The following is a 19,238-nucleotide window of genomic DNA, read 5'->3' as shown; positions in this document are numbered from 1 at the left end:
TGACTTTGAAATTGCACTTTGCAGACACCAAGAGTTTTATAGGAATCTGTGATATTAGCATATTCAAGTCATCAAACTGTCTTTCTGCTTAAACAGGAAGACTTGATTCGGTTGTTCAGGCATTGGTCAAGTGTATCATCAGGATTTTTAAGTGTTTAGAATATTGTATGGACTGTGTTCAGAGAAATCAGTTAGCCAGTAGTCACAAACGTTCTTAATAGTTTTTCATGGTTTACTTGCAACTCCAACATACAAGAAACCTTTTAATAACATTAAGCCATAAAATGGCTTTTAAGTTAAGAGTGGATTTGATGTAATATTTTTGTTAAGATGTTAATCTTCTGTTATTATTGTGTAGGTTTGTGTAGGTAATCTCATTTAGTTCTAGGTGGTTACTTGTTCAACAGAATCTATAAAAGTAGCTTATATGTACTTTGATGAGAAGAATTGGTGAGGAAGGAGCACCAGCATTTAAAGCTAGTGTGGATATTAAGCACGTAAACTCTGGCTCTGCATTGCCTGGGTTTGAATTCTTTTAGTTCAACACTAACCGCTAGGACTTTCTCCAGTGATGGAAATCCTCATTGCACACTGCGCAATTTGGAATGAACATGAACTTGGGCAAACTCCAGGAGATGGTGAGGGACAGGGAGGCCTGGCATGCTGCAGTCCATGGGGTTGCAAATAGACATGGCTGGATGTCTGAACAACAACAACAAGCACATGTGGCTAGTGTGACTGAGAAACTGGATGTTTAATTTTAATTAAGTAGCCATAGGTAGGTAGTGGTTCCTGTACTAGTGCCGTAAGAATTTTAAAACTAAAGGAAAACATAAGAATTACAGAAATGGCTGCATTGACCTGTATGTAGGACTACTGAGGCAAATTAGTTTGCTTGGCGTAGCTTATAGACTCTTCAGCCGTAATTTCCATTGTCTATAATCATGTCATAGGTCCAGTTTCCTCACTTCCGATTCTTAGTTTAACTTTCTTTTACTAAAAAAAATAAATTATACTAACACTAGGAGTGAGATTATTTTGGTATCTCTGGTAGACATCCACATTTTTATGTGTCTAACCCGAACTTTTCTCACCAACAGGAAAGGAAACTTATTTTGACATTGCCCAGTATGTTTTGCCTATTTGCTGCTGCTGCTGCTGCTAAATCACTTCACTCGTGTGCGACTCTGTGCAACCCCATAGACAGCAGCAGGCCCTGCTGTCCCTGGGATTCTCCAGGCAAGAACACTGGAGTGGGTTGCCATTTCCTTCTCCAATGTGTAAAAGTCAGCTCAGTTGTATCCGACTCTTCGAGACCCCACAGACTGCAGCCTACCAGGCTCCCCTGTCCGTGGAATTTTCCAGGCAAGAGTACTGGCGTGAGTTGCCATTGCCTTCTCCATTGCCTATTTGAGAAATTCCTAAATTTTTTAAAACATACTGTTATTACGGCGTTCAATTTACCAACAAAAAACATTTCACAGGTGTTCTCAAGTGATACATTGGTCCAGTTACTAAGTTTCTCTAGAATCTTATTCATATTTTAAAAATTATAACTGTCTTAATAAAGTAACTGACATGGTTCAGTGAATAGTTTTGTGAAATTTTTCCTTTCAATTTGAAATATAAAAAAAATACAGTGCTTTGAAAAATTCCTTTCTTAAGTCTTTTTTTCCTAGTAGAGTCACTCAATCAAGTCTTTTGATCTCACAGACAGTGGAGTACTTCTGCTATTGGTTGTTTGTTTGTTTTTTTTTTTCTGGCCGTGCTGGGTCATTGCTGCCAGTGGTGGCTACTTTCTAGCTGCGGTGCACGAGCTTCTTATTGTTGTGGCTTCTCTCTTGTTGAGGAGTCAGTAGTTGTGGCCCACAGGCTTAGCTGCCTCATGGCCCGTGGGATCTTACCAGATCAGGGATCGAACCTGTGACTCCTGCATTGGCAGGCAGATTCTTTACCTCTGAGCCACCAGGGAAGCCCTATTGATTCTTATAATGATCAAAAAGAAGAAATAAACATAACCTACCTCAAAGAGATAAGAGTTGCGCTTGCAATACAGGAGACCTAGGTTCGATCCCTGGGTTGGGAAGATCCCCTGGAGGAGAACACGGCAACCCACTTCAGTATTCTTGCCTGGAGAATCCCCATGGACAGAGGAGTCTGGTCGGCTATACAGTCCATGAGGTCCCAAAGAGTCAGACACGACTGAGCGACTAATGTGCACACACAAGCTGTATTTCTACATACGATATACACAAATAAGAAAATGTGTTAAAACCACATGTACACAAGAGAGAGGGGATATATTTGTACATATAGCTGATTCACGGTATTGTACAGCAGAAACCAACACAACTTGTAAAGCAATTATACTCCAATTAAAAAATAAACAACACATACTAAACACCTAGTTTCTAAGTAAGAGCAGAAATTCTGATCATTCTAAGTATTTTGGATGCTCTTTTGGGGGCGGAGGAGCACAGGATCTTCATTGCTGCACAAGGGCTTTTCTAGTTGCTTCAAGTGGGGGCTACTCTGCACAAGCTTCTCCTTGCGGTGGCTTCTAATGTTGCAGACCATGAACTCTCATTGCACAGGTTCTCAGTGCACGGGCTTCAGTAGTTGAGCACATGGGGTGGTCAGTGGTTTGCTTAGTGGCCTCTCAGCATGTGGAATCTTCCCAGACCAGGGATTGAACCCGTGTCCTCTGCATTGGTAGGCAGATTCCTACCCACTGAACTACTAGGGAAGTCCTGGGTGCTCTGTCTTGACTGGAAAATAAGTATGTTGCAAAATTTCCTTAATGATGAATATTCCATTTCTCTGTATGCATTAAACTCTGTAATCTATATGGCTCCCTAAAAAACCGCGTAACACACGTATTTTCCTTGTTGCTGTACTTTGGTAAATGTTACTACGGATAGCATGCTGGATGTTAGGGCGGCAGTACCTCAGTCACTTGGTGCCCTCCAAGAAGACTGAAGTGAGCTTAATTTCCCTTAGTTTGACACACTCCTAGGCTACTGAGCTGAATGTGATTAACCCCCTCTGTATAGTAGTATTAATGGTAATTTCCTTTGCATTAGTCAGTTAGGCTGTGCTGGGATCATGGCCTTCTTGCACAGAACTAACCTTAAGTCTTTTTTTTTTTCCTTTCTTTTTCATAGTTGAGTATCTTCTGGGCCATCATCACTTCTGACTTCATTCTGATCTTTGCTACCTCTTGCTCTTAATATTCAAAACGTCTACCTTGTTTATACATTTCTGGTGTTAGACAGGCTCTGCTATAATTCTAACTTAATTTTTACTTTTTCGGGTTTCTTCTGGCAGTTTGAAAAAACGTAAGTCTTTAATTTATAGTTCTGTTCGTTACAAAAAACTCTTGAACCCTAAAAGAATCAATTATCCTTTGTACATGGTAGTAATATGAGACAATCTGCATTACCAAGAAACTATTACAAAAGAGATCAAAAGAAGATTTTTTTTTCAGTACATGTTATTACGTCAGGAATTTCCGCAAGTCATTTCAGTAATTTCTTGTGTCAGAAGAAAGGAAGGAGATTATAGTACGTCATTTTATTTAAGGACGATCTTTAACACTAGTCTTCCTGTTTTGCTGAGAAAGAACTTAGGTGTTCATCTTTTTTCCATTGTCATTGAGCAGGAAAAAGTTACCAGAAATAGGTTCTTAAATTATTATTTCATTTAATTTTAGAAACTTCCTTCTGCTATAAAAGTAAAGTAACTGAGTCCCCCGCCAAAAGGAAAACCTTAATTTTCACAATGGGCCATCTGTTTAACATTGAGCTGACCTTTCATTTTGTGAATTGATTTCCAAAGGGGCAAGATTTCCTTCTCCCTGGGAGACTGTTATATTCTGTGCTTTATAATGCACTGAACGATTTTAGTAACTAGCAATGCTTTTCCTGCCTGTACCTGCCTCATTCAGATTCATACATTTTTATTTGATTGCTTCTATGCTGCCACCATACAGAAGACCTAAGTAATTGTCACAAAATATGCTGACTTTCTTTCTTAACATGTTGATTTGTAAACTTTTTTCCTTTTGTAGGAATTTCTGAGGTGAAGAGAATTGAGTTAATCTTAATAACTTATTACTGCCCTGATAGCTCAGTTGGTAAAGAATCCACCTGCAATGCAGGAGACCCTGGTTTGATTCCTGGGTCAGGAAGATCCGCTGGAGAAGGGATAGGCTACCCACTGCAGTATTCTTGGGCTTCCCTTGTGGCTCAGCTGGTAAACAATCTGCCTGCAATGCGGGAGACCTGGGTTTGATCCCTGGGTTGGGAAGATCCCCTGAAGAAGGGAAAGGCTACCCACTCCAGTATTCTGGTCTGGAGAATTCCATGGACTGCATACTCCATGGGGTCACAAAGAGTCAAACACGACTGAGCGACTTTCACTTCACTAATAATTTATTAACTCATTCATCTAAAAACTATATTACAGACTTCATTATGTGTCAGATACTTTGCATGGCACTAGAGGTACCAAATGACCTTTCTTTATATATTTGTTAGCCTGTGTACCTTTCTGCCTATTCATATGTTTCGTCCATTTCCTCTCTTGAGCTTTTTGTTATTTTCTTGTTTATGTAGAAGTTTCTTATTTTAGATATTAACCCTCTGACTGGATGGTTTTGGATGAAGAAATCATATTTCCCAAAGCATTTTTTTACTGAATAGAAATTCTTTATTTGGTTAAAGCTAAGTTTGCTAGTGTTTTCTCTTTTATGGATATTTTTTTTTCCTGAGTTGTATTAGTTTTGACTTTTAGGTTTATAATACATCTGGAGTTTGTGTTCTACATACTGAGAGGTAAGGATACAACTAGTTTTTCGGGTTTTTTAATACAGTTTTTAAAGGTTACTATTATTGAAGCTGTGCATCCACAACCCAAGTCAAATATAGAGCATTTTCATTAAAAAGAAACCCCATACATACTCTTCAGCCGTTGTTCCCCAACTTTCCCATGCTCCACAGTGCTTGAAAACAAGTAATCTCTTTCTATTTGTATAGATTTGCCTATTCTGGATGTTTCATATAAATAGAATCATAAAATGATCTTTTGTGACTGGCTTCTTTCAAGATCCATCTACTTTGTAGAATGCATCGATACTTTGCTCCTATTTTTATTCAGTATTTTATCATGTGGATAACCCCACATTTTGTTTATCAGACAGTGACCATTTGGATGGTTTCTGTCTTTTTAGCTATTATGAATTATGCCACTGTGAACGTTCATTTACGAGTTTTTGTGTAGACATATGTTTTTATATCTCTTGGGTGTATACCTAGGATTAGAATTGCTTAGTCAAGTGGCAGCTCTGTGTTTTAAGTTTTTGAGAAACTGCCAAAGTGTTTCCAAATAGTTGTACCATTTTACTTCCTATCAACAGTGTATGAAGGGTCCAATTTCTCAATATCCTTGTCAACCTTTTTTTTTATTGCCATCCTAGTGGGATTGAACTATGTTGTGCATTTGAACTGCATTTCACTAATGACTAATGATGTTGAGCATCCTTTCATGTGTTTATTCACCATTTGGATATCATCTTTGGGAAAATGTCTTTTCAGATCTTTTGTTCATTTTTTATTGGGTATTTTTGTTGTTGCTGTTCAGTTACTCAGGAAATTCATATATTTTACCAGTTATTTGACTTATTCACATATTTTTTACTTTCAAAGCTTGTCTATAAATCTATCTTCTTTTTCATTTCGCATTTTAGATTTTGCTCTTCTTTTTCTCTTAATAAGTCTTGTCTGAATATTCTTTCCGTAAAACTATGGTTATGAATTCAGGTTCCAGAGTCATTCTGCCACTTATTAGTTCTACCATTTACTAGCTTTGTCATCCCTGGCAGGTTTATAACTACTCTGTGCCTCTGTTTCCTCAACTGGAAGACAGGTATAAGTGTAATCTTTATGTAAGAGGATTATTGAAAGAATTAAGTGAATTAATATGTGAAAAGGATTAGTACAGTGCCTGACACTTTAGGATTAGTGAATGCTGTTACTGCTATGAAAAGTGAAAGTCACTCAGTTTGTTAGACTCTTTGCGACCCATGGACTATACAGTCCATGGAATTCTCCAGGCCAGAATACTGGAGTGGGTAGCCTTTCCCGTATCCAGGGGATCTTCCCAACCCAGGGATCGAACCCAGGTCTCCCTCATTGCAGGCAGATTGTTTACCAGCTAAGCCACAAGGGAAGCCCTCAGTTACTGCTAGTTGCTGTTAGAAGTAGTAGAAGCCTTTTCTAAGAATCATATTTTTTTTGGTCTGTTAATTTTTCTGTTGCTTTTTGTTCTCTATTTTGTTGATATCTACCATTCAGTTCAGTTCAGTGCAGTCGCTCAGTCGTATCCGACTCTCCGCGACCCCATGAATCACAGCACGCCAGGCCTCCCTGTCCATCACCAACTCCCGGAGTTCACTCAAACTCATGTCCACAGAGTCGGTGATGCCATCCAGCCATCTCATTCTCCTCCCGCCCCCAACCTTTCCCAGCATCAGAGTCTTTTCCAGTGAGTCAACTCGTCGCATGAGGTGGCCAAAGTATTGGAGTTTCAGCTTTAGCATCAGTCCTTCCAGTGAACACCCAGGATCGATCTCCTTTAGAATGGACTGGTTGGATCTCCTTGCAGTCCAAGGGACTCTCGAGAGTCTTCTCCAACACCACAGTTCAAAAGCATCAATTCTTTGCCGATCATAATTTGCCATAATTATCTGTGGTGTTTATATGCCTTCTTGAGTTTAACACGCTGATAAATATTCAAAGCTAGACATGTGTAATGAATAACTGGAATTACTTCAGGTGTTTCCTAGAAACTGTCAGGGTTTTTTTAGTGGTCATATCTGACTTATTAAGAGTTATAATCAAAATTCCCTGTCAGCCCATGATTAGGACTCCATGCTTCCACTGCAGAGGACATTGGTGCAATCCCTGGTCAAGGAACTAAGATCCTGTATGCCCTGTGATGTGGCACTCCCCCAAAAAATCATATTCATGCTTTTCTTCTGTGTCTTAAGCTTATCAATATTAATATTCTGATCAGTTCAAATGACCAGTGCCCCTGCACACTTGTACTATTTCCAATCCTCTCCATACTGGTATTCTGTAAAGTTTTGATTCTGGGTTATTAGGGATGTACTTTGTTGCTTTTTTCCTTCACTGCTTATTTACTTAAAAAAAAAAAACATTATATTAACTAGTCTTTATTTGTCATATCTGAGACTTCTCTTGGGTTTCTTTTCCTTTTTACTAAGGTTTTTCAAAAAGGGTCTTGGTTTAATCTGAGTTTTTGTGTTCCTGCAGATATCTTTATTTTGTCCTCATATTAAACTGGTATGTTGTCTCTCTGTGAAATTCTAACTTCAAAGTTTTTAACTTATTTTAAACCTATCCCTTCAGTGTCTTCTGGTTTCTAGCATAGCTATTGAAAAGTTTGATGATTCTTGTTCCATTGTAAGTAATTTCTTCTTTTTGGAAGCTTTCAGATTTTTGTTTCAGTTTTAATGTTTACTGTAACTTGTCTAGCTGTGAATGTTTTCTTAAATATCTTCTTGCCATTCTGGGCTATTTCGATCTGAATTTTCTTTTATTCTGAAAAATTACTAAGATTGTTTCTATTTTATCCTCTTGTTTTTTTGGAAGGGATTCTTATGTAATATTGATATTAGTTTTTATTTCTACTTACATCCTCCTTAAATTTTCTTCTTTATTTTCCATCTCTTAACCTCCTGAAATTCCTCATCCTGATTTTCCAGCTCACTAATGTGTTCTTAAACTCTTATTGATACTTGTACCTACCCACCAGTGTAATTCTTTATTTCAGATACTGATTTTTCTGTTGCAGAGATTCCAGTTGGATTTTTCTTTCTGACACTTTTTTCTGCTTCATCATTAAGTTTTCTCTTCTCTCTCTCTGTGTAAATAAGTTTATTATAACTTATTTTAAATCCCTGTTTTTGTCTGGTCATAACTGTTGTTTTCCGCCTGTGATTATTTTGTTGCCAAGAAATAACTGGTAAATGTTTATATTCAGGTGAATTATATTAAAAAATTGGGTTTAAATTATCTAAATTTAACAAGATATTTCAGTGACTTATCAAGAATAAGATATTCTCCCTCAGTAGTTCTTCTCCCTCAGTAGTTTGCTCAGCTCTGATCATACTAAAACTTAGGTTTGTTTTATTTATATTTTCTGTTGTGGAAAAATTTCACATTTATAGGAAAGGAGAGAGTAACTTTAAGCAAGTCTGTGTTGCTGCCCTATCAGAGCTGTTATTAGGAAAGCAATAATTTCCAAGGTTTCGTTGTTGAGTGGATACTAGTTATGTGGATTCAAGGCAGTGGAGGTGGGAATATTCTTCTGCCACCATTAAGAAAATCAGGTTCTTTCATTAGACTTCACCGTGGCACAGGAGATTTTTCTTGTCTTCACCTTTTCTTTGGTGTTTATCTTCAGAAGCATCTCTGCAGCATTGTGTATGTTCAGTCAGCCAGATTTATTTCAAATTATTATAGTATATAAAAGTCTTCATGTTCAAGAAGTAAATTACAGGAACATAGTACAGCTAATAAGCTTTTAATAGGCTGTTCAGAGTGAGCAGTTGATGGCATGTAAGGTAATTGGAAGTGAGAAATAACCATAGGCAGAGTGTTAAACAGATGGCACTGATATATTGTACCTCCTACCTCATCTTTTTCCAGATCATCTTCTTTGTAACTGACCCTTTGAACTTCTTTCTCTACCATCCCTGCCAGATCTTTTATTCCCCTGGCCAGGATAATAGATTTGTAACCAAATTCTCCTGTAGACATCACTAATTTATCACTCATTCTTTGTCTGGCAAACCCTGGGTATCCCCTCAGAATCCTTCTCAGCACAACCCTTCATGGAATCAATTAGAATTATCATCATAGATGACAACTAGTTGTCATTTCTGTTCTATCTGACTCTTGTTCCAACCATAGAAAGACATTAACTTACTCAGGTTGTATTCATTTTGAAGGCTGAAAGGGAATAAAGATAGAAATGCAAGTAAAATGCTTCCCATTAGCCAAGATACATTTTTCTGCCTTTCCTTTACTCATCTTTTAAAGGCTTTCATATCTCTCCTACATGTGGCTTAGCTGGTAAAGAATCTGTCTGCAATGCAGGAGACCTGGGTTCGATCCCTGGGTTGGGAAGATCCCCTGGAGAAGGGAAAAGCTACCTACTCCAGTATTCTGGCCTAGAGAATTCCATGGACAGTCCATGGGGTCACAAAGAGTCGGACACGACTGTGTGACTTTCACTACCCTTGCTTGCTTCTTTCTCTGCTGTTTCTGCTTCTTTCTACCTAATCAATTTATACATGGAAATTAACACATTTGTATTAAGCGATATAAACTAGATTTTGAATCAGTAATTAATGAAACAGGCATTCCTTTCTTTATGTATGAACTCAACACTTTAGTCACTCTTCTGAGTGATTTTTTTTTTTTTTCATTTTTTTGGTATAATGAAGTACTTTTCTTCCTATCCTTTATTTAGAGTTTTTAGAGAAAATTAAGTGACATTAGACCAGACCAGGAAGACCTCTGATTACTCTGGAAGGTGTTTGTTTCGAATGCTTTCTTCCTGGAACTAAGTAACGGTCTACCACTAAAAAGAGATAAGAATTTAAGAAAGGATAATTAGAAGGAAATGCTGGTAGGGCAAACAAATAGTACTTTATTTATGTTCCTGAGTTAATATGAACTGTGGATACTTTTTAAATATTGATGAAAAAGGCACAGGAGAAAGTGGACCATTTCTGAGTGTCGACTGTATAGCCATTATTACCATGTTAAATGCTTTAACAATATCATTGTATTTGTTCTTTACAACCAGTCTGTTCATTGTAGGCATTTACTTAACAAAGACAATAAGGGTCAAAAAGGTAAATAATTTGCTCAAGGTTATATGGTTAATAAGTGCTACCCCCAACTCAGACTTCAAATGTTCCACTTATTTCTTTCTAACCATTTAGAAAGTTTTCTTCGAGCAGATTTTACCTTTTTTTCCATAATAATGCCTTCTTGATTGGGGCAATAATTACATACATAACATATATTGATTTTAATATCTTACAGGTTATTTAGGCCACTGGCACTATGGCTGAAATAATGGGCTTCCTGAGTCAAGTAGTGTTCTGAGCCTTTGAGGCAGTATAACCTAGTGATGTAGGATGATGCCTGAGCCTGGTGTAAACTCCTGGCTCTGCAACCAATTCACTTTGTGCAGATTTCTTTCTCAGACTACCAAAGAGGGTTGCTTAGAGAATTAAACATGCTAAAAGGCATAGTACACTTAGCACAGTGCCTGACAGACACTAAGTGTTTCATCAGTGCTATTATTATATATTTATTATGTTAAATCCCTAACTTCTCTTGAGATTCTGAGAATTTTCACTGAAATTACAAATTAAAGATAGTTCATACCTCCTTTGTTGTTTTTTGTGGAGAAATAGCAAATTTATACCTCTCTTCTCTGGTAAGAATATAATTTTTCATATTTTGGTTAAGTATTACAAGATAGGAAACGGTAACCCACTCCAGTATTCTTGCCTGGAGAATCCCATGGACGGAGAAGCCTGGTAGGCTACGGTCCACGGGGTCGCAAAGAGTCGGACGCAACTGAGTGACGGAACGGAACGGATTACAAGATATCACTGCTATTTGAAATGTGTCATATAGTATTTGAATCTGTTTTCTGCTCAAGAGTATTTGCCTCACCTCAGGATTTACTGTGTTTCTACAAAGATGCCGAAAATCTATTTGACAAGGATACTTCATATAACAGTAGTAGACACTGACCACTAGTAGAATTTACTGGTTGGTGTCTTTAACTTTTATTGTATGTAAATGCAGAATGCACATTCAGTGATTAAAACAGTGACTGTTTTCTTTTTCAGAAGATGAATAATCTTTCTTTTAGTGAGCTATGTTGCCTCTTCTGCTGTCCACCTTGTCCAGGGAAAATTGCTTCAAAGTTAGCATTTTTGCCACCTGATCCAACTTATACGCTGATGTGTGATGAAAGTGGAAGCCGTTGGACTTTACACCTATCAGAACGAGCAGACTGGCAATATTCTTCTAGAGAAAAAGATGCCATTGAATGTTTCATGACTAGAACCAGTAAAGGCAACAGAATTGCCTGCATGTTTGTGCGTTGCTCACCCAATGCCAAATATACTTTACTCTTTTCACACGGAAATGCTGTTGATCTTGGTCAGATGAGCAGCTTTTACATAGGACTGGGATCACGGATTAATTGTAATATATTTTCATATGATTATTCTGGATATGGTGCAAGTTCTGGGAAACCAACAGAGAAGAACCTCTATGCAGACATAGAAGCTGCTTGGCTTGCTCTTAGGACAAGGTAAATGGTGATTGGAAATTGTTTTCCACGCGCTCAAATTGTTTTGTGTAAGAATAACATGTTTTTGTAATACACCTTGAAGTACTAAGTAGAGATTATATTTACCAGTATAAATCTATAAATAGTTACAGTTTTGGATTATAATTTTAAATTTTGTATAATAGCATAAAAGAGTTTGACAAGTTGTGTGTGTGTCTGTGTGAGAGAGAGATTCTTAAAAATTTATTTAAGCCAGTGAAAAATGTTTGGTTTTAGAAACTTATTAGAGGAAAAAAAAACTTACTGGATTGTGGTATTAAAATGTTTATTCAAAGTTGCAGAATTTCAAGAGAGAAAAAACTGATTTAAATAGTCATTCACTCGATATGTCGTTAACAGGATAAGAGGCTAGATTGCTTTTGTTCAGATCCTAAGCAGGATTTGCATTATTTTATATAATTAAAAATAAATAGAAATTACATTAATCATCTTCTGGTCACCAAGATACTTACAATTTCTTCTTGAAAAATATTGCAGTTTTGTATACTTCAATGTATTTTCTCATCAGACAGTTAATGTACACTGAACAGAAATAATACCTTAGTACAAATTATTCCTCATTATACATTAATAAGCTGCCTGACTTCTAGAGTATTTTAGAGTACATAGAGAAAACCTCCCATTCCTAATTTAATCTTTAAATATTAATATTAATGGTTTCAGTTGGCTGGGAAGAACTTCCTCAATTTTATTAGTAGGTATAATCTTTTTAGAAAATGTCTTTAGAAACATTTACCCCTCCCCTCCCCCAAGATGTATAATAGAATTATGGTCTCATAGCAGAGTTCTGTATAAAGGAGATTCTTAAGTCAATTGAAATGATATGAGAACATATTTCTAAAAAGTAAGAAAAAAAGAGATGGTAAGTAGTAATGAAGTAGCTTCGGGAGGGAGGCAGCACAGAGGGGCAAATATTTATAAACTTCAGAATGACCGTAAGTGACTGCAAAGTATGCTTCAGTTTCGCTGATATCAATCCCTGCAGCTGCAGACAAAAATAAGTGCCTCCCTTCAGAGCCAGCCTGATGAGTGTAGTGTAATACCTGTCAGGAAAATACAATTTTTAAATAACAAATTTATTGCAATATAATTCACATACTATAATCAACTTCAGTGAATTAGTATAGTGTTTTAAGGTGCTAAAAGCAGAAAGCCTTCCTTACTAGTGCTAAGTAAGACAAAAGTATAAATTTATTGAAGTAAAACATTAGTATCCAGTTAGGTGTTCTTTCTATGTTTATGTAAAAGAATCCCCTCTTGTAAGTGGTCAGCTTTATTATTTTTCTTTTTTAAATTTTCTCTGATATCAATTTAAAAGAAACGTTCTAAAATGATTTCTTGTCTTGGTTAATCTTTTTATACACTTGACCAGTATGATTGAAGAGCAGGAGCAGAATAGATAAATTATTTCACATACTTATTTACCACAGAATTTCAAACTTGTAATTTCTCTTACGTTGAACCCTAAATATGGTTAGAAGATTTAGTAAGTATAGGAAGTCTTGAAAACTTTAACTTTTCTGTTTCTTTGCTTAATGAAGAGGTTGAGTTAAATCATCTCCAAGATTCTTTTCTAGTTCTTGAATTCTATCATCTAATAAAATGTGTGTACTTAGAATGCATACCTTTCGTTTCCTTCACTGGATTAAAGTAAAAAGTTAGTGTTTAAGTAACAAGAAGGGAAAAAATAATTAATTAACTTAATTATTATTTGAGTAACTTCCTTTTATAACCCATGTTACTGAACTTCTGATGGATCAACAGAAAATGAGGAACTAATACTCACTCTGCGGCCTTTCCCCCACAGTCTTTGAGCTCCTTATCTGTGTGCTGTAATAGAGAAAGCACTGGACCCAGAGTCAGTATACCTGAGCCTAATTATAGGTCTGTCATTAACTTACTCTTTGAACATCTGCTCAGTAAGCAGCTGACCTAGATTAGATGGTCTCTAAAGTCCTTTCCAACATGTACTATTATGAAATTCTGTTTCTGCCTCAAGTCCTCTGATACTAAATTGGCAGCTGCTTCTGCTCCTTTGGAGCCTTGCCACTGCTAGCTTTAGCCTAAAACCCGTCATTGCCACCAAATGTTCATTTTCCTAATTCCTTCATTCCTATGAAGCTAAGTCTGTTGCAAACAAACAAAAAAACTTTTCTTAGTTTAGTTAAATTTAGAGTCAGTCTGGAGTAACTCGAACCTAGTCTCTGGGCCAGGGTCCAAATTCTTGTGTAGAATTGATTTGAAGAAACTGAGGTTCAAATAGTATAGGAAGCACAAAGGTTTATCTTACTTTTTCCTGGTAAATATTCAGATTCTATTACCTTTTCACAAAACTAAAAACTGTTGTGCAAATAACTGTTAGCATCCAGAAATGACTGCTGTCAGACCACTAAAGTGGAATGGCAGCATATTTGATGTGACTCTAGCCCTTAATCGCACATTCATAAGCTCCCATAGTACCTCACTTACACTTCCAGTAGTTTATAGTTAGGACAGTTATACGTAGAAACATAGTGGATACCCAGTATTACTGAGTTAGTGAGTCCATGTATTTAAATCTGAAGCATTTTTAAAGGAATTAAGGTAGTACTCTTGAGATTTTGTCATGAAATCTATTGATAAATCTATTGATCAATCACATGTGGCATTTGGAATTCTCATTCATCTGTCGATCTTTTCCACATTAGTCCATTTCTATGGGTGAATAAATGCAAATCTCAAGAAAATAAGTAGTTTGCTCTAGGCTATAATACATATATTTTATTCATTCCCTACCGTTAACTATATGTTGCGTTTTCATCACTATGACCAACTTCAGAAAATAAAAAGAGCCACTTTTATTACCTAGAGAAATAAAGAACCTTTGTTGCTTTGAATGGAATATAAAAACTGAATCTCCATTAAAATGTTAGTGACATAGTATGTTCCAAATATATTTAATAATAAGCTATATTGATTGCATAAATAATTTAATAAATTCATTCTTTAAGGTTAACATTCTAAGAGACCTCAGCTACTGTTTTTTCAAAAGATGGAATGGAAACAGATGAAATAAATGAATATAGGTTTTACTATTGCATTAGATATGGTAGTGGTGACTAAGAAACTTAAATTTTAAATATAAATTTGTTGACATTGTCTCATTCTAAGTCATTCTTTTATAAGATTAAGTATACTTACTAGTGACTGAACATTTCATACCAGTCTGACTGTACAACTCTTTTTTTTTTTTTTTAAACTTCTGTACTATGTAGATATGGCATTCGCCCTGAAAATGTGATTATATATGGCCAAAGTATAGGGACAGTACCATCTGTGGATCTTGCTGCTCGGTATGAGAGTGCTGCTGTTATTCTTCATTCTCCTTTGACCTCAGGAATGCGAGTTGCTTTTCCTGATACCAAGAAGACCTACTGTTTTGATGCATTCCCGAAGTAAGTATTAATATTCAAGTAGTTTAATTCAAAGAAACTTTTGAAGGAATTTTTTTCCATCACTCAAGGTATTCATGGTACAGCTCTCTCAGCCTTGAACTCCTATTAATATTTTACATATATTATAGAAATTGTGAAATAATTAATCTGTGAAGAGGGTGGTGGCAGGACACCAGTCAGCAGGCTGAAATGTTTGTGCAGTAGTAACCTAGGTGAAGGAAACGGTAACCCACTCCAGTATTCTTGCCTGGAGAATCCCCTGGATGGAGAAGCCTGGTAGGCTACAGTCCACGGGGTCGCAAAGAGTCGGACACGACTGAGCGACTGAACGGAACGGAACCTAGGTGAAATGTGTTGAGAGCCTTATTCCCCAGACAGTGGCACTAGTATTGGAGACAAGAGAATGAATTCGAGAAGTAAAGTTGATAGAATAAATGTTAGACTGTAACAAAAGAATTTGAATATAATTCCCAGATTTCTGAGTTGAGTTGCTAATGGATGATAGTGCCATCCAGTGAGGTGCATAATACTGAAGGAGAGGAACAAGTAGAGGGAAAAGGAGATACATGTGCATAAAAATAAGTGAATGATGTCTAATTAGTGATATGTTTTACAAAAGAAAGGAATTGCAAAAATGTTGTCTTATATGAACCAGAATAATTATTGCCCCATAAGTCTGCAAACATAGTGTTAGACAGATTTAAAAGGAGGATTACATTTCTTCATGTTTCTCAACGTAGGATGATAGTTCCTGCTAGCTCCTCTTCATCATTACAAAAAAAAATGATGGCCTATTTTTCCCGATAAAGGGAAAAGGCAAGAAGTGAGAGCCTGGCAAATTTCAGCCTTACTTTCTTTCTCAAATGGGCAGCAATACGAAGGTTTTTTGTGAATGATAGATGGGCCAAAGGCCAAAACATCACTCAATTCTTTATAAGAACAGCAAGGGTCATTTCAAAACCATTTTTTCTTCACTAGCCTAAGGGGTTACTTTGGTAGGGAAGCTTATGGGAGCATATGATCCTATCACCAGAGCAAGCTGTGTGGTTTTTTGGTTTTTACATTTATCGGGGATTTGTTTTGATTTTAGAAAATGGTAGATTGGAGGGTATGTGTGTTATACTGTGTAGCTGAATGGTTGGAATGATAGGGAGATATTTGGGGTAAACTACTGCCAAGTTATATGTCTGTCTGACACCCTCTTTCATTTTAGCTACACCAACAGAAGCACTAACAGTAAACTGTTTGAAAAGCATCATACATTTCCTTTTTTGTTTAATTCCTCTATTATGGAGTAGTTGGCAGCAAATAATATACCCAAGCATTTTTTCCTTACCAAATGCTGCTTTGAATTATTTCATTGATGATTTTCTTCTTTTTCAAGACTCTATCTTCATTTTATGCTTATAATGCCTAAATGCCTTGGCGCCTCTCTCTCTCTCAGGACTTTTTTTAAAAATTGTTATTTGTAAGGTTTCTTTGTATTGTTTGTCTCTTCCAAGTTGCCCTTTTTATTGTTTATTTTGATCCTTGTGTTACATTTAAAGTGTTCTCCTCTGATAATTCTTGGTTGTGTGCTCATAAAGAGCTGACCTGAAGTGGGTGATTAAGACTTGGCGACTGAGTTTCACTATCCAGTAATCTGGTCAAGCCGATTAGTTGGAGATCCCCATGCTGCTTAGAAAAGAACTGGGAGCAGGGGTGGCTATCTACTTCTTTTATAAAGAGACTGAGCAAATTCTGTGGATTTGAATCATCTGGCTTCGTCCCCATGTCAGTTCCTTCTGGCATAGTCCATGGTACAAATTGGGCTGGTTCTTCACTTTACCCTTCTATCCTCTTAAAACTGTGTTTTCTCCTATACTTTTAATCTATTTTCTCACATACTCATCTGCTTTCCTGTTCCAAAATGTTATGTTTTATTATATTTCTATTTTTGTGAGTAAATACCCTAAAAAAAAATATGAATGCAGAGAGGTATCAAGTTAGCACATAGCTGAAATAGCCCTTGATTTCCTCCTCTCCTTGAAACCTAAGTTTCTATTCTAAATATCCACATTGTAGAAAGGAGAGACTCCCCTGGCAGTCCAGTGGTTAAGACTCTGCATGTCCCATTGCACTAGAACTAAGATCCCACATGCCATGGGACAGCCAAAAAGAAAAAATACCTGTAGAAAAGTAAACTAAGGTGACTGTAATAATTGAGTGATTCTCTCAAAACAGAAGTGCATGAAATTAACATCTTCAGATAATCTTAAAGTAGGGAGTAATGTAAAGATGACTTTTGAATCTTATTTGTAATCTAAAAGGTATCTATCCCTTCTGAATTGATTCACAGGTGGTTCTGATGTTTGAATTATCTAATATAACACAAGAAAATCTGTTTTGTGTTTCCTTTTCATACTTAATTTGTTGACCTCTTCCCCCTTCTCTTTTCCTACAGCATTGACAAAATCTCTAAGATAACCTCTCCAGTGTTAATAATTCATGGGACTGAAGATGAAGTCATAGACTTTTCACATGGTCTCGCGTTGTTTGAGCGTTGCCAAAGACCTGTGGAGCCTCTGTGGGTTGAAGGGGCAGGTCACAATGATGTGGAACTTTATGGACAATACCTTGAAAGATTGAAACAGTTTGTGTCACAGGAACTGGTAAATTTGTAAAATATTCTGTAAATTTGCATATTGGGTTTCCTTTTCTTGCTGAACTGCACTCTTTGGTAAATAACATAAAACCTGAAGGTTTTGTTTGCAAATCATGTCAGTTGCCTTCATAAATGTACAGGTAATGATTTGTTAACAGACTTAATGAAGGTTTTAATTACCAAACTTGAAACTGGAAATAACAGTATCATGCAGTCAGGCTGTGTAATTTATATTTTTTCTGTGAATTTTTTTTAAACATCAAGATGAGTACTGTATGAAATTTTAATTCTATAAAATCAAATGCTATAAAAGTATTGCCAAATGCTTTTGCATATCAGAAACAAATTTATAAATATTTTTAAAACATCTCAATGTACTAAATCTTATCCTGGTATACAAATGTAATATTCTTTCAATAAAAAGCTGTATATCTAAAACAGTTCAAGTACTCATAATAAACTATATGAAAACATGCAAGTTCACTAAAGATGACCTAAACCCTGTTGTACAGGGATAGAGATTTAAAAGATTATTTTATTGTAAAATACATTGAATTTTCTGTATTCCCTGGTTATCATACATTTTCTCCTTAAAAAAAAAAGAAGAAGATGTAAGTCTTAATTTTTATGCCATCTGTTAATTTACCAACTAGTTACCTTTAAATGAGAAGTCAGGATAGAACTGAATTTGAACTAGTTTTGATTTTTAAGTTTGGTACTTAAAGGCAACTACTTAAAATTTTCAATTTAGTAATTTAAAAGGCGTTTAGAGCTTCAAGAATGATTTTGTACGCAATGTTTTAAATTTTGACTAATCCCGTAGAAATGCAGTGACTGTAATTATTAGAAAATCTGAAAGTCCATTAGATGTTCCTTAAGACCACACACAGACTGGCTATTCAATCCCTTTCACTCTTGACTATTTTTAAGAATAAGACCTGTTGTTTTGGATTACCCTCTGAGAATTTCATGGATTTACTCCTGGATGCAGGAGATAAGAAAACATTTAATTCATAACTTTTATATTAACCAATATAGTAAAAAAAAAAATAAAGCTCACACAAAAACTAAGTTGCCTTTCCTTGAATGAATCCTGCTTGAATAAAACAATGAAAGAAAAATTAAAATTAATGGTATGTAGTCTAATTTGTAAATGAATGAATATACACACTGTGGATATATTTTAAGGCCTTATGTAGTTTTAATTGTTCTGCTTGTTCTGTGGTTATGTCTAAGACTATAGTATATGATTCTCTTCAAAGTATATCAAGTATTGTGAATGCTTTGGTTCAGATGTGTCAAATTAATAGTAAAACAAAAATATGCCACTCAGCTGTGCTTGTTTTCCTTCTTCCATGCTCCTCACTTCCTACTTAAAATAAGGACTGGAAAAAAATACCATTCATCTTTAGAGTTTTCTAAATTTTATTATTATTTCTTTCTTTTAAAGAGACTTTTTCCTTCTCATGATTGTCTTGAAGCCTATACAGTTCCTTATCTGTACAACATACCCCAGAGTTTGGCTAAGTGGATTTTTTTATATATATATTATCACCTGGGAAAATCAAAATATTGATCATACTACTTCAGTATGTACTCACTCATTCACCAGGTACTTACTGAATGTTTAAATCATTCAAAACCCTGTGCCAAATAAAGATAGACATCAACCTTGTCCTCAGAGACTTCAC

The 19,238-nt window shown here is 36.0% G+C and overlaps 1 protein-coding gene across 2 annotated transcripts in view; it reads left to right on the top strand.

Moving 5' to 3' along the window:
- Positions 1-18,875, top strand: part of ABHD17B (abhydrolase domain containing 17B, depalmitoylase) — a 45,451-nt gene extending 26,576 nt beyond the window's left edge. For both annotated transcript variants that reach the window (XM_055428382.2, XM_055428381.2), the window contains exons 2-4: positions 10,961-11,430; positions 14,724-14,903; positions 17,347-18,875. In XM_055428382.2, the coding sequence (XP_055284357.1) occupies positions 10,964-11,430; positions 14,724-14,903; positions 17,347-17,566 (867 nt within the window). In that variant the 5' untranslated portion in view covers positions 10,961-10,963 and the 3' untranslated portion in view covers positions 17,567-18,875. The remainder of the gene's footprint in view (positions 1-10,960; positions 11,431-14,723; positions 14,904-17,346) is intronic.
- Positions 18,876-19,238: the final 363 nt, after the last annotated feature.

This window comes from Moschus berezovskii, chromosome 7 (genome assembly GCF_049115385.1).
Source record: "Moschus berezovskii isolate FMDL1 chromosome 7, NW_MosBer_1.0, whole genome shotgun sequence".
Classification (NCBI taxonomy): domain Eukaryota; kingdom Metazoa; phylum Chordata; class Mammalia; order Artiodactyla; family Moschidae; genus Moschus; species Moschus berezovskii.
This window is presented reverse-complemented; position numbering and strand designations above follow the sequence as displayed.